Here is a 17,353-nt window from a genome sequence, read left to right as displayed (position 1 = left end):
TAACAGCTTCTCCTTTATTGTTATAATGTACCTAGCGGAACATAGTATAGATCGTCACAATGGCCCAAAATAGCATTGAAAGATATGTGCTTGAGAATGAATAGACATTAACGACAAGTCACTCATCCAGATACTTTAATGGTCAAAGATGTTTTGCTGCGCGCACAATATAAAAGCATTATTGGTGCGTATAGCTGGCTACCATAGTCCTAATCATTCATACGGAAGGTCCCCTTATGACTGAATCATTTTTACTCTGGAATTTGTTGTTATTTGCGAGACATGTCGAAGGCCTCACCTGCTTCCCCTCAACGTAAAAAAGGGAGAAAATAAAAGGGCAGAGAGTACACACAGTTATAGTTGAGTACAATTAAGCAAGAAAGTCCTGAAAGGTTATGGATTACATCGATTCTGAACAGCTGTCAGCGTATGAAAGCTTCTACATTTGCTCTTCTAAACACTCGGCGCCTGGTATGTCTGTCCAGGGACAAGGCCCGGGTTGCAAAGGGAGTGTTGTTTGTTTATGATTATGTTTGGCAGAAATAGAAGAAAAATGGGTGTTTACCACGAGCGGCGGTGTGCATGAGAGCTAAGCAGAAGCACGTCACATACCGAAACTCATACACAACTCAAAACCCCATCAGAACAGATATTCACTGTAAAGGTCTCAAATTTGGTCAGCGTTTATGTTGCACTATGAGTAATAAGTACTGCTTCGTAAATGGTCATTTTTTAATAAAGTTGCTACAAAAATAGCAAGTGATGTCTTTTAATGCAACTCTGTTTTGTAATGTGACGTGAAGGTGCCAGAAGTGTTTCAATTCTTGTAGAAGAAATTTTCAATTTTGTATGTACTAACGTATTGAATTAAAGCTCCTATGTGTAGATGATTTTATAAAATGTAAGGGCAGAATTTAACTAAGATTCCCAAGGATCATTTTGGCAAGAAACGTTGCGCTGCCAACAGTGGTTAGAGGCTTAAGAGAAGTGAGAAACGTGATTTTACAAACAGATTCTGGCGACTTTGGCGCAATCTTTTGTACCTGCGTGCAACAACAGTGTGCCTGTTGGTAACCTACCATTTAATGTTTGTCAGAGGTGGCTAACCAATCAGCAGCGACTGTGGTTTCCATCCTGTCAGAAGCTGTAGTGGTTCATGTGGAAGCAGTTACAGTTTGTCATGTTGTTTCAACACCAATCTCCTGCATGCTCGTTACCATTTTCCTAGGTATGTTTTTCGTCGTCTCTTGTCAAATCCGCCTACAAAGATCTGTGATTTAAATCAAAGAAACTGACATTAGTGAGCATAAGTGAGCACAATTAGCGAGAGCTATTTTAATCCCTGTAAGATACATCAGAGAGGTGGACAGTGATTCAGACGTCTGGAACAAAGTCAGATCCCACTTTTGCTTTTAATAACACAGACACAAGTCTTTATTCAGACACTGCTTTACATGCTTTAAATCCTGGTTATGTGGCTTCTCTTTGCAGTCTGGCTGTGGGTATTGTGGGTAAGTCAGTCTTAGTTGGTTACAGTTTGGTTAGTCTCGCATTGCCAGACCTTCCTCTACAGCGCTGGGGAGGAGGCTCTGGCAAATAGCCGCGCCTCTGCAAAATAGCCTCGGGAATAGTGTCAATTTTGTCACCTATTTTTATTTAGTCTTGTGCCAAATGTCCTTCATTCACATGGGTTTTTCTTACTCAAGTTTTAGTCGACTAAAAGTCATTTTAGTCTAGTTTTAGTCAAAAGAGAACTCAAGGTATCTTAGTCAAGTTTAAGTCAAAACATTTTAGTCTTTTTTTAAATAGATTATTTCTGATTTTATTTATCATTACCACTTCAGTCAAATAGTGTTTCACACATCTCAAATATTGGTTAAATGTCATAATTACTTGACAAAATATACTTGTGGGATGCAACTTTGTTAAATGCGTCTGGTTTTATATCGAGCCTCTTCCTTCATGCAAATACAATCAGACACAGACACATGTTAGATAAGCGCCTGGGCTCTACAGCACCTTGTTTAACAGACACATGTTTGATAAGTGCCTGGGCTCTACAGTACCTTGTTTAACAGACACATGTTAGATAAGTGCCTGGGCGCCTGGGCTCTACAGCACCTTGTTTAACAGACACATGTTGATAAGTGCCTGGGCTCACAGCACCTTGTTTAACAGACACATGTTGATAAGCCGCCTGGGCTCTACAGCACCTTGTTTAACAGACACATGTTATATAAGGCGCCTGGGCTCTACACACCTTGTTTAACAGACACAGTTGATAAGCGCCTGGGCCTGGGCTCTACAGCACCTTGTTACAGACACATGTTTAGATAAGCGCCTGGGCACCTGGGCTCTACAGCACCTTGTTTAGCAGACACATGTTAGATAAGCGCCTGGGCACCTGGGCTCTAAAGCACCTTGTTTAACAGACACATGTTAGATAAGCGCCTGGGCTCTACAGTACCTTGTTTAACTGACACATGTTAGATAAGCGCCTGGGCTCTACAGCACCTTGTTTAACAGACACATGTTTGATAAGCGCCTGGGCTCTACAGCACCTTGTTTAACAGACACATGTTAGATAAGCGCCTGGGCTCTACAGCACCTTGTTTTGTTGCCAGCAGTTGCATACATTTTTCCAACCACACTGCAAGTTGTTTAAGAGCAGCTTTGCTAGCACTCTAGCATTCTTTATTCTTTTGCCTCTTTTCTTCCTGGAATCCACCTTGAAATCCTATCCCCTGGATCAGGATAATCCTGTTTTTTGGATCAAAGTTATCCAAATCCAACTGACAAGTTTTGATCCCGATTAAAACTAGGATTGGATTCTATGATCTAATCTGATTTTAGATTCCTTCTTTCCCTTTTGAACAACCCATTTTTAAGATTTGATTCAATTCAATAATCAAAATCTGATAATTTTACCTTTGAACAACTGGCCCTAGATGTGTAGAAATAAAAGAAATAAAAAAAATAAAAAAGGACCAAAAACAAAAAAAATCACACTGATCATAAAAAATAAAAAGTAAAAAAAAAAGTTATATTGAGTATGAAAACTCTTGTTCATTACATTTTACTCATAATTGCAACCGCATGTGTTGTATTCATTTGTTGCAAAATGTTCTGTATATGTTTGTTTGTTACCATGACAACACCATTTCTGAAGCTTGATGCTGTCATGTAATAGTTTTCAAATCAGCAATAAATATAACAATTTTTGATCAACTCATATCAATGCATGCTTAAATAACATACCGGTTAAAGCACCGCACTTTCAAGAGACCCGCCCCACTTCCGGGTTAAATCTGACCATTCGGTTTAGGCCCCGCCCATCCGAGTACGGATCCGGATTACATATAATTCATGTGGTAAACAGATACAGATACAGATAATGCTGTACTCGCTCATCCCTAATAATAATAATAATAATAATACATTTATTTTTTATAGCACTTCTCTAAACACTCAAAGACGCTTTACAGTTTAGATTTACAATAAAAAGAAACACTTGACTGCGCATCGCTGATTCTTTGAGGTCCGGTCCTTGGCTTTAATTTAAGCAGGTGTTTTGTCCCTTGTCTTGTGTCTGTCTGTGTCTGTTTGTGTTTGTCTGTGTCATTTGCTGTTTTGTCTCCCTCCCTCTTGTCTATCTTTTCTATGTCTCTTGGCCTTGGGACGCGTTCAGTCTTAGGGTGTTATCATGTGAGGGTCAATTCTATTCAATCTTACAGAGATAAACATTTCTATTGTTCCTACTTAGTCCCAACACAGCAGGGGTGGCTCCCAAAAGGCTACGCCATATGTTTGTTTCCTGCTGTGGGACAAATGTTTTCTGTCTATATGTTAAATGCCAGATTTGACCTAATCAATTTTTTAGAAGGTTGCGTTGGTGTGAGGCAGTTGAATACTAATTAAGGCTAGTCAGTTGATTTGATGAGCTGCAAGGAACATAAACCAAAAGTACATCATTATTTTATATTTTTAAAAACCCAGCACCATGCACAACGTTGCTGCTGCATTGCTTCCTGATTTCCCAAACTACGGAGCAGCCCAAGGCCCAAATCACAGAAGACGCGTGCGTTAATTGCGCGTAAAAAAAGAAGGAATTTGTGACCTTGTGTTATGACGTTAATTTTGACAGCCCTAATACATACTTTTCAGTCATTTGGGTAGTTAATCATCCATCCTAGGGGGTCTGTGCAGTCATTTTGTGCTAGAGCAAACATAGTAATAGCATTATAAATAGTGCGACGGGCAAAGCCAACAGGAACCACGGAGCTCTAATAAATATATCCCTAACACCCGCCAGGACTCAGCGGAGACAGGCCAGGGTGGCGGAAAGCAAGTGAGCGGAAACACAAATTTCAATTTCTCCAAAAGCTTTGAGCTACCCGCCCAGCTGCAGCTTTGATCATAGTGGAATAATGTGCTTTGATGCTTAGAATAATAGATCTACCTTTTGATGTGTGTGTGTGGGGCCTGATTTTTCTCTTCCCTTCACCCCTTCCATGAAACAGTTGGAGTCATCACTTGTCTCGCTCTGACCCAAATTTGGAGTCAGGGTGTTATAAAACTAGGATCACAAGCAGCAGTTCCTCTGCTACTGTCTTAGGTTGAGAGCACCCCCAGGTGTTGGCGTCTGGACGGATGCGAGACGCTTTCAAGTTGTCTCCTTTGTGGATTCTTGGAAACTGATGAGAAAAGTTCTGAGCAGGTCAAACTGGAGTTTTGGAGCTACTCCTCCAGCATGTATCAGCTCACTGGGTTAGTGGTCCTCATGTGACACGTTTTTTTCATCCAATAAATTACACCCAGAGTGTCACAGACGTTGCACCAAATTACAACCGTTGGAGGCTGAAGCAGCCGTTTGACATTCAGTCGGTGAGACGTCGGATTACGGCCGCAAACACGCCCCGCCGCCAGTTATTGATGTCCAGGTCGCTCCGTTCAAAGCTGTGCACACTTTAATTGATTAATTTTGTGCCGTTTTCTATCGAGTACGGAGAAGTTAAGCAGCCGATGGCAGGGATGGAAAAGAAATGTAAGGGCCTGTTTGATATAGAAACCAGAAAAAGCACGACCATTAGGTCCAGGTGATGTGAACAAACACTCCCAGACTGTAATTAATAAACGATAACACCCAGGCAGGGGATTTATAACGGAGCGAAAACCCAGTGTGCTCTTTAATCAATTAATAATAAATTAATATCAGTTGATAACCCCGAATAACCCCATCTTGATGAGGAGGTGAGGGTGTAACGTCTAGACATGCGGCTGTGTGAGTCATGCAGTAAGGAGGACGAGCTGGGTCAAGAAAGACATTCCTGTTTCGGACAAAACACACCGCTTTAATTGGCAAGTGTTTGGCCTGAAAGAGCTTGTTTCACTTGACTCTTCTTACAGAAATACTACTCATAAAGCACACCCAGCCGCATCTTTTCAGCAAGCCAATATGTACGTAATAGGCAGTGGTGGAGAAAGCACTGAATCTCAGTACTCCGATCAAAAGTACACATAACCAGAGACATATTTACTACTTAGTAAAAGTAGAAGTACCACAATGACAACCCTACGTAAAAGTTAAGTACCTGATTTAAAATGTACTTTAAGTATTAAAAGTAAAAGTACTCTCATAACGATTTATTCTCTTAATGTCTATATTTTAATTATTAAAAAAATTAAGTTAGTTTTATGTTCATGTAACTGTGCTTACTATCTGTGGCCCAGTTTCCATTCTTACTTACAATTCAGGTTATCTATCAGGTTGATCTGCATGAACCTCGACTTTGCATTATTTCCCACGGGACGCGAATGTTGCACACATTTATCTAGCGAGAACACACGGGCTTGGACAACAAGTAGGCTATGTGGCTTCACAGTTGAGGAGGACCGGGAGTGTTTTTAAGATAAATATACGTGTTGTCCTGTATATCAACCCTATGTGAACAGATGCTTCACATATGATCAAGAGTATCGGGAGCAGCAGCAGTGCCGGGAGTTACGCGCCTGGCCAATAAATAAAATTGAAGGGCGGGTCTTGGCATAGCCGTAGTGGGATTTGTAAGATCACGAGCGGTACCAACGGTGCAGGCCACTACTGAAGCCTTCCCTTCGGGGGGGGGGGGGGGGGGGGGGGGGGGGGGGGGGGGGGGGGGACTGATCCAAAAAAAATTATGGATTGTTGTAGAAATGTAGTGGAGTAGAAAGTATAGATAATTGCTGCAAAATGTAACAAAGTCAAAGTATGCACTATTGATTCTACTTTGTTACATTTCATCACTGGTAATAAGGCCAAACAATATTTAGTTTTTTTTATCGCCATCGTAATAAAAACTGGCGCAATATATTCGTGTGTGTGTACATATCGTATACATAAATAACAAAAGACACAAATCAGCAGAAAACCGCTCTTTAAAAGGTAACTGTCTTTTTTTATGGAGCCTTTTTTGTTCAATTCAATGTTCAAAATCTTCAATAAACAAATGTTGGAATTGATTCCCATTCATTTGTTTCTAATTTCAACAAGCTATTTGTTTAGCAGACTACTGAAAGCAGCAGAAATGCAGACCTGAGTACATTTTAACATCTGCTTATTGCAATATTCAACAGTAAGGCATATTTTCCTCATATGGCGCAGCCCTGGTGCATACGTAGGTAGCAGTGGAGTGGACACATCTGCCGGAAACTCTTCTGTCTATCCTCTACACCAATAAAATGTGTCCTGACTCTCTCTCCTGTCTCTGTTTTCCAGAATGTAGATGACCTCTTGGTAGCATCAGCTGAGTGTCCTAGCGATGACGAAGATTTGGAGGAGTGCGAGCCTGGAAATGGTGAGTCAACTCAGGAGGTTTTGTCTTCATAATACTTGGAATCCAACGGCAAAGTGCAGCTTACCGTAGAAACACAAGTAGACTCACCACTGCTCCATCTCCCTTTTACATGACACTTTGTAACTGCAAAGCCCCTCCGTATGCAGCTCTGACCGGCCACACGTGCGCCCCCTCCAGCCCCCCTTTCCTTATTTGTTTTTTTTTTAAAGCAGCAGGCAGTCTGTCCATAAATTGCTCGGCCAAGCGGTAGCGTCTGGCATTTACCCAGCTGTCACACCGATCTCTCGCCCCAATTTTAACACACCGGGACAGTTACGACACGGAAGCGCGGGGCGTTACGCGCAGCACACAGCTGTAGCCTGGCAGCCCCAGTTGATGAGGCAACGGCGGGTCAAAGTCGTGTTTTGACACCGCGACAGGAGGTGGAAGCTAAAGGTCAGGTGTTTGACTCCCTGCCTCTGTGCTTTCTAGCTCTATTAGGCTGACCATACTCGAAAGCCGCCAAGAACCACATACAGTCAGGCAGTGTGATTCAAATGACTGGCTCTAGGAGACAAAATAGAGATATTCAGATCCACATTTCATGACATTTTATCCCAAAAGATCGTGTCTGGCAAGATTTATGTTGTCGAATGGCGTTGCAGATTTAAATGGCCGGTGTGGGTGGCATCAAAACAACACTCGTCTCTGTGAAACCTATCATTAAAGCAGTGCCAGTATGCATGCTGTTACAGCGCCAACTTATTGGGATTTAAATAGTAGAAAGTGTTCTTCTGGAAGCAATCTTTATAAATGAAGTCCATAAATGCACACTTGCACGGAAAATGGTGTAGGCTATTAGGTTTGAGAGAACTTGCTTTAAAAATATTAAATAATTTGACAAATATTTAGTATGCCACAAGAGATAACGGAACACGGAAACAGGATTAGAACTTGGCAAATGTTTTTTTTTATTTCACCGTGTCTTTAATCACATCACACTTGGCTCTCTCTAGGAAACGCACATTAAGTACGCTTAATTTGCACACATTGTCATTTTTTAAAAAGCACTCCTGGAGTTCCTCAGACCCCCTCCTTGGCAGAAATTGCTGTAGAAAAAAACTAAAACAAACGTAAGTGTGTACATTTTATTACGAGTTTATTTCAGGCTTTAACAAAATAGAAGGGAATGTAAGCAACTAATTTAAAAATGCATGACGATCTATCGTGAATTAAACAACGCAAAGGCCCGATTTGCCCAAAATCCATCGTACTCTGTCCTGAAGGGTAGAGCAGACCTCCATCAAACAATAACAGAACAAACGCGATTCAATCACTTTACTGTAGTTCTTTTTCAGGAATGGGGATTAGTGCTTTGAATAGAATATACTGTATATCGGACTGTAAATGGATGAAGATTATAGCGTTCGGTATGTTTGCGTGAGAAGAAACGGATCTGAACCTGTGCTCTGAGTGTAGCTTTCCCCTGCGGTTTTCTCTGGAGGTGGTGGGGACTGAAATAGACTCAATTCCCTCCTTATCAAAGGAGAAATGAGAGTTTTTCAGCGGATGCTATGCCCAGGCCTAATCTCCCATGGTGAAACCACTTTTTCTCTCAAACACACACATACAGGGGGCAGACATGCTCACCTTACCAGACAGACAGACACTTGTATCTCACACTCTGTAGGTGTAAAGTTTTCTCTCCTTGAGAAACAACAAACACTCTCTAGCGCGCACGCACGCACGCACACGTGCTCCGTATCACACCTTCCAGATGCCACAAGGCTTCCAGCGAGGCAAAGCCAGCGGGGGTCGGATAAGCCTTGGTGAAAACTGTCGACGAGGAGAGAAGAATCAACATTGTCCGCAGAAACGTGTGTGTGTGCCCCCCGCCCCAATCACTGCTCCACAAACACAGGCCTTGAGTTTTTGCGCGATAGGAAAGAGTGTTTTTTTTTATTCTTAGTCTTATTGAACCGCCTTCAGCAAGAAGAAGAAATGTTAAGCACGGCTGTGGATTTTCTATTAAGCCGAGCCAGATATGACCGCTGTGAACACACAGGGGATCAATACGACTCCTTCCTTCAGCGCTGTACATTACATACAGCCAGTGGAGCGCCATGTTTCTTAAGACAGCAATTGCGGGGCAGCCACTGTCACACACTCGGTCATGAGTTTAAAGCAGATGCAAAATAGACAAAAGCACAGGGGCACGGAGAAAAGGACCCGAGGAAAAGACTAGCGCGAACGGGTTTTGAAGGACTGCATTGTGAAGGGCTGACCCTTGTTGAGATTTGTATCACGTTCCCTTGCACTCAAAGCAGGAGAGAGGATATGAAATTGAGAGTAAACCGAGTGAAATTCCCATGAACGATTCCCGTCTTTCCCAGCAGGCTAATTAAACTCTGAATAATTCTTTTGAGCCTTAATGACATTGCCCAATTAAAGCTCCGGTTTGGGTGCTCCAGTGCTGTTAACGAGCCTGTGTCAGACGGGTGACAAGGCCTAAGAAGTGGGAACTAAGATGAATCATGTAGGCTACAGTACTGAGAACAAAAACACCCCAAAAACTATCTTTATAATATAACACTAACATTATTACAAAAAAGTAATCCATAAACACATTGTTTTCAAATTAAAGAATCTCTCCGGCAACAGGCCCCGCTCGTTAAATCTTTCATTTTCATCTGCGTATGTAACTCAACCTCGCTTGTCCCTTTTCTCACACACCTCGTGGGCTGTGTCACAGTCGCGGGATGTTGCAGGTGCTATATCGGTTTTACTCTGACGTGAACGGTGCTTTTTTTCCGGAACATCTAAACGACAGGGCTGTGGATTCTCCAATCCAAACCGATCTTTGAGCGATCCGATATCAATTGATAAAATCCCCAAACCAACCTTGTAACGTACGCCCATTCACCAGGGACAATAAATTGTCAATGAAAACATGAGCCTGGTGGATCGTGACAAATATTCCATTTACCAACTTAAAGCAGAAATTGTCTCGGAATTTTTTACATTACATGGCATTTTGCTGAGGTTTTTATCCAAAGCAACTTCCAATTAAGCTTTTAGAACAGAGTTTTGTTTCATTTAGTATTTATTTTAGATCATACCAAGTGCAGTCAAAGTGGGGAGGAAGGAAGTTTTTTGGGGTATTACATTTTGGTTTAATAGAAGGAGCTTTGTGCTGCAGAAACAGAGGCAGCAAAGGAGGAAAGAAGAGGCGGATAGGTTTCTGCCATCCGCATAGTAAGAGGACAGAGTAGAGAGTGTGTGGGAGCGTTGGAGGCATGATTGAGAGAGTTAGTTGAAGGGAGAGAGGATAAAGCGAGAAGAAGAGGGAGAGCAAAGGAATGTTGCGACAGACTGGTACAGTATCTCCCGAGAGATGAAGAAACGGTCAGAGACGTGGAGTGGACGCAGAGCAGTTTCTGGTGAATATGTTATCAGGTGGTCAGCCGCTTTGCGAGTAGGAAGGGAAGGCGAGGGGGGGGGGCAAAGGAAGAGAAAAGCCACAACATTGTCTGTCTGGAAGGTAGATGACGATTTATTTTTAGTCGCACGGCTACAGCACAAAGTTTAAAAGAGAGCTGCACGATAATTACTTTCATCGTGTGCATCGCGATGCGCCAATTTAGAGGAAGCAACACGCATGCGTTAATAATATCACTGACTTTAGCCTGAATTGAAAGTATCATATGAATACAAGGATGTTGCGTGAGTCAACTGTTGTGTACCTACCTAATCTCCTACAAAATGACCCCAGTATTTGAGAGCAATTAATTATTTCCAAATGGACCTTTTTCGTCATAAGGTAATGTCAGTTATTTCAAAATCGTCCAAGCTCCACTGGGCAAAAGACAGAGGTAAGAAAGAGAAAAGGAAGTGCGCTTCCTTTGTTCGTTACCATCTGAATCAATCAATTAGGCTTAAATCATCCACCCAAATGAATGACTTTGACTCCCTCTTCTTTCTGTAGGCTATTTCTTTTGAAACAACGCACCGTAGCAGCGTAAGTAAACGTTTTCCGCGCACAGTAACGTCCCTTCAGCCAATAGGCCTACCGAGGTATATTTAAACAGCAAAAGTAAAAACCCCGAGAGAGAAAACACATTTCAACTTTTAGCTACTGAAATAATCAGCGGACAGTTCCGCTCTGCAGAATATGTTCCTTGTTGATGACGTATTTGTTTCACCCACCCGCAACCCTCATCATGTAGAATATGTTGGCTACAGTAGAGTCACAGGCCTTACCTTGCACACAGAGGCTTGCAGAAGTATTCCTACCTTTTGAACTTTTCCACATTTAATCACGTTACAACCACAAAGTGGCACATCATTGCGAAGCGAAAGTAAAAAGATATGCAGGGGGTAATCTCCACTTCACTGATCAAAGCCCTCTTTGCCCGGCCTGTCAGTGTAGGAGGACGGACACATCTCGGTAGGTTTGCAGTTGCGTCACACTATACCCATTTGCAAATGAACTATTGAACAGTGCTACACGAGACGTTCAAAGTTAGGGATATCATTTCATAATCTAACCTGCTTGAAACTTGTCCACAACTTTATCCCTGACCTGTCTGGTATGTTCCTCATTCACTACCAAACCTGTGAGGCCTTCACAGAGCAGCCGTATTTATACTGAGATTGTGTTAGACGCAAGTAGAATGTATTTAGTAATTAGGTGACTGCTGAAGGCAATTGGTTGCACAGGAGTTTATTTAGGGGTGTAAGGGTTACCAGTGCAAGCATGCATGATGAGTTTTTTTATCTATAGACTTAACTGGCACTGACTGGGAACAAAGACACATCTTGGAGATAAGACAAACCTCAAGGCGAGAGCCTTGTTTAGAATTGGGGTTTTATTTACTTGAGGTGATGGCCAGTTGTTGCAGCTGGTTTTTTTAGGCTTAACAGGCAAGCCTCCGGAGTCTTCTGCCATGCTGACTTACATGCGGCCAGCTCCTGACACCCGCAAGTGGCTGCAGGTGTGTGGGCCATGCCCACGCCAATCACTCAGCGAGCACCTGTTGCCGGTGATGATGGCTCCCCAATGGAGAGTGTTTACCTGCAGCTCTCCCACTAATTGCCCTAACCTGTATCTGACACAACACTGACTCTAGCTTCTACCCCAATGCCAGCCAGCACAACACAACAAGGACAGCTACTTTGCACTACTTAACCCCTTTCTTTTAACCACCGCTCTGTGTAATCACATAAGGTAGACAAACAACACCCTCCATTTCAAATATCAGCCACGGGTACATAGCTTTCAAATTGCATGTGTGACGTCTCTGCCGTACTGACAGATTACAAAGTAAATATAGCACCGCTGTCGTCTCCTCCTTCACCCTCGGTCACGCGTGTACCTGGTCTTCTAAAACACATACTTTTGCGCGACTCTGCTATCCTCTCTACCAGCTGGGTCAACAGACATCTTTTAAGAGCCTTGCCGTTGAAACTAGTCTTTCCGAGTAACAAGTTACAATAAGGGTTAACTATGTTCTTTTTCCCCATTAACAGGTTTCACATTTTGCTTCATTCCAAGGCTTGTTTCTCTGTTGTTATGTGACATGTTTAGTGGCTTTCATAACTTAATGCTATTCTTTGAATGAAAATGTATGCTTGTATAACTGACAAGGTTGGGGGGAGGGGGGTTGATGGGGTGGGCAGTCCCAAACACCTCCCGTTACAAAGGCCCGATTCCACCTGGGGCTGCACAATTATGGCCAAAATGATAATCACGATTAATAATCAGAATTGTTGATTTTAACCAAAACAAATTTTATTGTCACATAGGCTATTTAAAACTGCTTTCACATCCATATTGTGCTACATTCCTCCTATGTCGTATGCCCGTTATCTTCCAGACAAAATATCAACACGGATTTCGGTACCTCATTACGGTGCGATTTAAATGTCTGCGCTGCTCTCTGATGCTCCACGTTAGAGGCAACAGAAACATCGCTGCATGTCACGCTAGTAAACACTAATAACACGTAACGATAAGGGTAGTAACTGGATTAAAAAGGCTAAAAAAAAAACAATTTTAGAAGTGTGGAGCACTATGTCTCTCCATGTTGCCGGGGAGCCGTGTGTGAGTGAATGAATGGGGGCGGAGCTGCGCGGAGAGTAAGAGGAGAGATCCAAACACAGGCACGGCTTTACAGAAGAAATGGGTCATCTAACGCATATAAAAAAAATAAAACCGAGCGTTCTATGAATGGAATGACGCATTTAGAATATCGCTCGATCACGTAAATTTGATCGTGGGAAGCCAAAATCGTGATTGAAGTTTGATTAATTGTGCAGCCCTAATTCCACCCCTCTCCCTCCGAGTCGCTCTGATTTACCTCCTCGAATGAACAAAGAGTGAGAGTTGTAATTTTATGCTGGGGATGTGTTGGTATTTCTATGGTCATGTTTTACTGTTACCTTCCCTTTTTCTCACCCCTCCCCCCCGGTATGTTTTTCTAACTGTGATTGAAGAGAAAACTGTTTTCAAAGTAAAATGAAGTGTATAACTGATATTGTGACATGTTCTGTTAACATACTTCCAACACCTTTAACCCTTAACTCCAGCCATGCCCGTGATAACCAAACGGCTAATTGATAATCTTTATCCGATTTACGATGGGCTACGTAACTGTTCTGGCTCGTTCCCACTGTTGTTTAACTCTTCATTTGTGTCGCCGGCTGTTTAACAAGGAAAATGTTGCCCGCGTATTTACCTCTGCCAAAATGTTTAATACCAGCTCTCCGTGTACTGAGAGTTTGGCTTAGAAATTAGGGGTGTCGGTTTCCCGCGGCACCTCCTAATGGGTTTGCGTACACATTGAGCTAATTGCAAATGAGCCGTGTCCAAAATAGGACTGAGCCCGTCGTCCACGATACAATCCCTTTCACCCATTTCTAAAATAAAAGCTAAAGATGAGATGAGGTTAATAAGGGGGGGAGTGGGGGAGTTGTTTATCTCTATCCCAGAACAATCTTACACAGCTTTCTTTTTGTAATTTTTTTTCATGCAAAAATCATGCGGCCAATTTGTTGATGTAAGTGACCTGAACCTCGTGGTTTTTGCTACCTTATTCAACCAATCGCAGCATAGTGAAGGATAGGCTGTCTAGTGCAATACATGTTTCCTTGTTCAGTGTAATTTGTAGTCTACTTACCTTGTATTAGTCATGTAGCATGTAGGTCTGTGCAGCACAGGGAGGAACAGGTGCAGGGTAGAGTACAGCACAGTCCTAGATCTTGTACTTATTGCAGTTCAGTTAGTCAGCATATTTACACTTTTTTTTTAAATACAACAGACTGACTAGACTTATATAACTAACCCTAATAATGTTAGCTTTCAATATTGGTGTTGCTGTATTCATTTCAACTGTTTTTTTTCTGTTCGTCTGGAGGCGGTCTCTCTCTCGCCGCCGGTCTCTAACGCTCTTTTTCTCTCCGTTGTCTCTTTCTTGTCCTAGGAGGTGAATTAGTGTTGCCCATAATAACCGTGGACTCCCTAGACCCCCCGTCCATCGCCACGCGCTACCCAGTAATCCCCTCGCCCCCCACCGCCTACCGCCCTTTCCTCACCTTGCTCGAAACCACCAAAGAGTCCCTCCCCTTGCCCGACGGCCGCCCCCCCTGCCCCCCGGACCAGGAGGACTGCGAGGAGACAGTCGAGGTGTCTGCGTACGGCTCGGGGGAGATGACAGAGTCGGACGATGAAGACTATTACAAAAACTCCCCCCTGGTCACCGACAGGACTGTCCTCCCCCCTCCCCCGGCCGTCGAGGGCAGCGTCCACAACCCCCGAGACCACCATTTCTCCCGCTCCCCCGATTCCCACCGCCCTCCCCTCTCCTCCACCCCCACGGCCGACCCCGACCGGCTCGGTCCGCGTGTTGAGCCGGCAGACGACGACGGCGGCAAGATCCCTGCCGGGAAAATGAACACCCGGGACCGGGTGCTGCTGCCGCCGGCCCACCCTTCGTCGGACCCTGGCCGTCGCAGAATCCCGGGAATAACCTATCCCCCCAATTTCCCCCATGTTCCCACTCCAGACCCCACATCTCCCGAGAGAGGGCTCCCCGGCGCCGTAGAGGTGCAGCAGTCCAGCAGCACCACGGGCATGGTGGTGGGCATCGTGGCGGCTGCCGCCCTCTGCATCCTCATCCTGCTCTACGCCATGTACAAGTACCGCAACCGCGACGAGGGCTCCTACCAGGTGGACCAGAGCCGCAACTACATCAGCAACTCGGCCACGCAGAGCAACGGCGCCCTGGTGAAGGAGAAACAGCCTGGCGCCGCCAAGACGGTCACCAAGAACAAGAAGAACAAGGACAAAGAGTACTACGTCTGAGGGAGCGCCGCCGCGACACGCGGAGGCAGACGGCAGATGCGCTTGGAGAAGGAAAGAGACGAGAGAGAGAGAGGGAGAGAGAAAAGGCAGCATACGGCATACGTAAACAGAGGGTCTTTTGTTTAAAACTTAGTATTGTCAGGTGGCCGTACGCGTTAGCTATTCCGGTCTGATCCGAGGGAGGGAAGCGGAGAAATAAAAAGGCGAGCAGACGTCTTGCTTACTCGCTTTGATTCAATTGACTGCTGATTAAAGCCGGGTTAGCGCACGACAGCACCACCATCTGTATTTGTGTCGTGGTCTGCACTTTGTTCTGAGGCGAGCTTAAGCCTTCGCCTTAGACTGTATCGACATATTATTTTTTCCACCTGTTTGAATTAGCAATTAGACTTCCCTCTGTAAAAATCAATATACTGCCAGAAACATCGTGTCAAACCCACCTCTGCAAGTGTTCTGCGTCTGATCTCTTTCTCTCTCTTGTGAGCTCTGTTTCTCTCCTTGTCCGGTGCTGACGCGACGTGAACTCTGCCGTGTTTCAAGCATGTAGTATTCATTTACGATAAAGAGATAAAAACTGTTGTTCTTTCTGTGGAGTAAAAAAAAAAAAAAAAAAAATATGACAACGTTAAACGTAGCAACTGTGTGAGATGCCACCGCTCCGACCTAAACGGATGCTAACCTGTACGTTTAGCGGCCAAAACCCCCTTTGGTCGTCCTTTGTTCCAGCGGATCTGTGTCGTGGTTCTGGAGTTTCGAGGCGCCCCCTACCCCCCAAGCGGGCCGGAAAGAGAAACTGTGTCATGTCCTTACAGTTACTAATAATCGAAAAACAGAAGAAGAAAAACTCCAGCGAACGACACAAACTCCGTTCTATATATACTATAAATACATGTATAGAAGTTGTGGAAATCTACGGACCTGAAGCGAGAGGGCACCGACCACGCACAGCCAAGACAGACTTTAGGATTTGTGACAGCGGAATAGTCACGCCATCCGAACCCCTGCCCCCGGTACGAGACTTTTGGTTTGCTTTTTCCTTTGATTCTTTTATCTGGAGGAATGAGAGACATTTTAGGGATATTCTGAATTCATTCTCGCTGGAGTTCCACTGTGGGGAGAGAGACATACCTTGTGGCTGTGTCTCCCCCCCTCCCCCCCCCTTCTTGCCTGACTGGACAGACGGCAGCCAATGGGCGCCGCAAACTCTGTGGGAAGAGCACACGCGTAAGAGTTGAACGGCAGTTTCCTGGAAGATGTACAACCGAACTCTAGTATTCCAATTTTCTCAACTCTAATAAAAAAAAACTAAAAAAAACTGTACCATCAAAAGAAAACAAAAATCTTGAAAAAAGTTTGTGAAATGTCTAAATATTTGACTCTCATCCCATTATTAAGAGAAATGTGTTTTCCCTACTGTCATTCCTGTTTGGAGAAAAAAAAAATGACAATGATTCTAGGAAACGGAAGGTTTCTATGTATTTCCTTTTGGTAATTGAGCAAATGTGATTTGGGTTATGAACTTGAAACCGTACATTCTCCTTTTATTCCATCGTCCGTCTGTCATCCTCAATCCGTTTGTTTTGGTTTTGTCTTGCATCTATTCCTTTTTCTCTGTATGCCTCCCATATCCTGTGAAGGACACAGGCTCTATCCATCTTCCATTCCACCCCCCCCCCAATTTGTTTTATATCTATTTCTGTCTACGCGGCTAGAGACAGGCTCCGTCGATTAAGTCTCTTGCCGAGTTTGTCTGGTTTCTCTGTTTTGAGCATACCCCCCCCCCCTCCCCCTTCCTGTTCTTTCTAAATGTTATTGTAAAGTGTTCCAGTGCGATGACTCTAAATATGTGTACATTAACAGAGGGAATACACTTGGTTATATACTTCTTACTCCCTGTGTCGCGTGGTCTCTTTATCGCCTGCTTGTCTCGGTCTGATTTGACTATTTGGTAAGTTATAAACACCTGCACTTTGATTTATAACCCCAAGCTCCATATCAGGATTACATTTGCTGTGAACCATTTCTGCTGTATCAGGAAACTTTTTCTACAACATGAAAACTACAACAATGGTGTCATTTCATTGCTCCCCAGTGGCTCTACTTTAGTGACATACATGTATTAATGGTATTTTTGAACTGTATCAGGTAAGTGTTATTGCCGTTGGGAGAGTAAGAATCT

General features: G+C 43.7%; 1 protein-coding gene across 7 annotated transcripts in view; it reads left to right on the top strand.

Annotated features, from left to right (window-relative positions):
* nrxn2b (neurexin 2b) overlaps nt 1-17,063 on the top strand; it is a 743,906-nt gene extending 726,843 nt beyond the window's left edge. For 6 of the 7 annotated variants that reach the window (XM_032544413.1, XM_032544412.1, XM_032544410.1 and 3 more), the window contains 2 exons: nt 6,755-6,833; nt 14,294-17,063. In XM_032544413.1, the coding sequence (XP_032400304.1) occupies nt 6,755-6,833; nt 14,294-15,174 (960 nt within the window). In that variant the 3' untranslated portion in view covers nt 15,175-17,063. The remainder of the gene's footprint in view (nt 1-6,754; nt 6,834-14,293) is intronic. The other variant, XM_032544414.1, reaches the window with a different exon arrangement.
* The last annotated feature ends 290 nt before the right edge of the window (nt 17,064-17,353 follow it).

Source organism: Etheostoma spectabile, chromosome 19 (assembly GCF_008692095.1).
Source record: "Etheostoma spectabile isolate EspeVRDwgs_2016 chromosome 19, UIUC_Espe_1.0, whole genome shotgun sequence".
Classification (NCBI taxonomy): Eukaryota; Metazoa; Chordata; class Actinopteri; order Perciformes; family Percidae; genus Etheostoma; species Etheostoma spectabile.
Note: the sequence above shows the minus strand (reverse complement) of the source record. Positions and strands in the feature narration are given on the sequence as shown.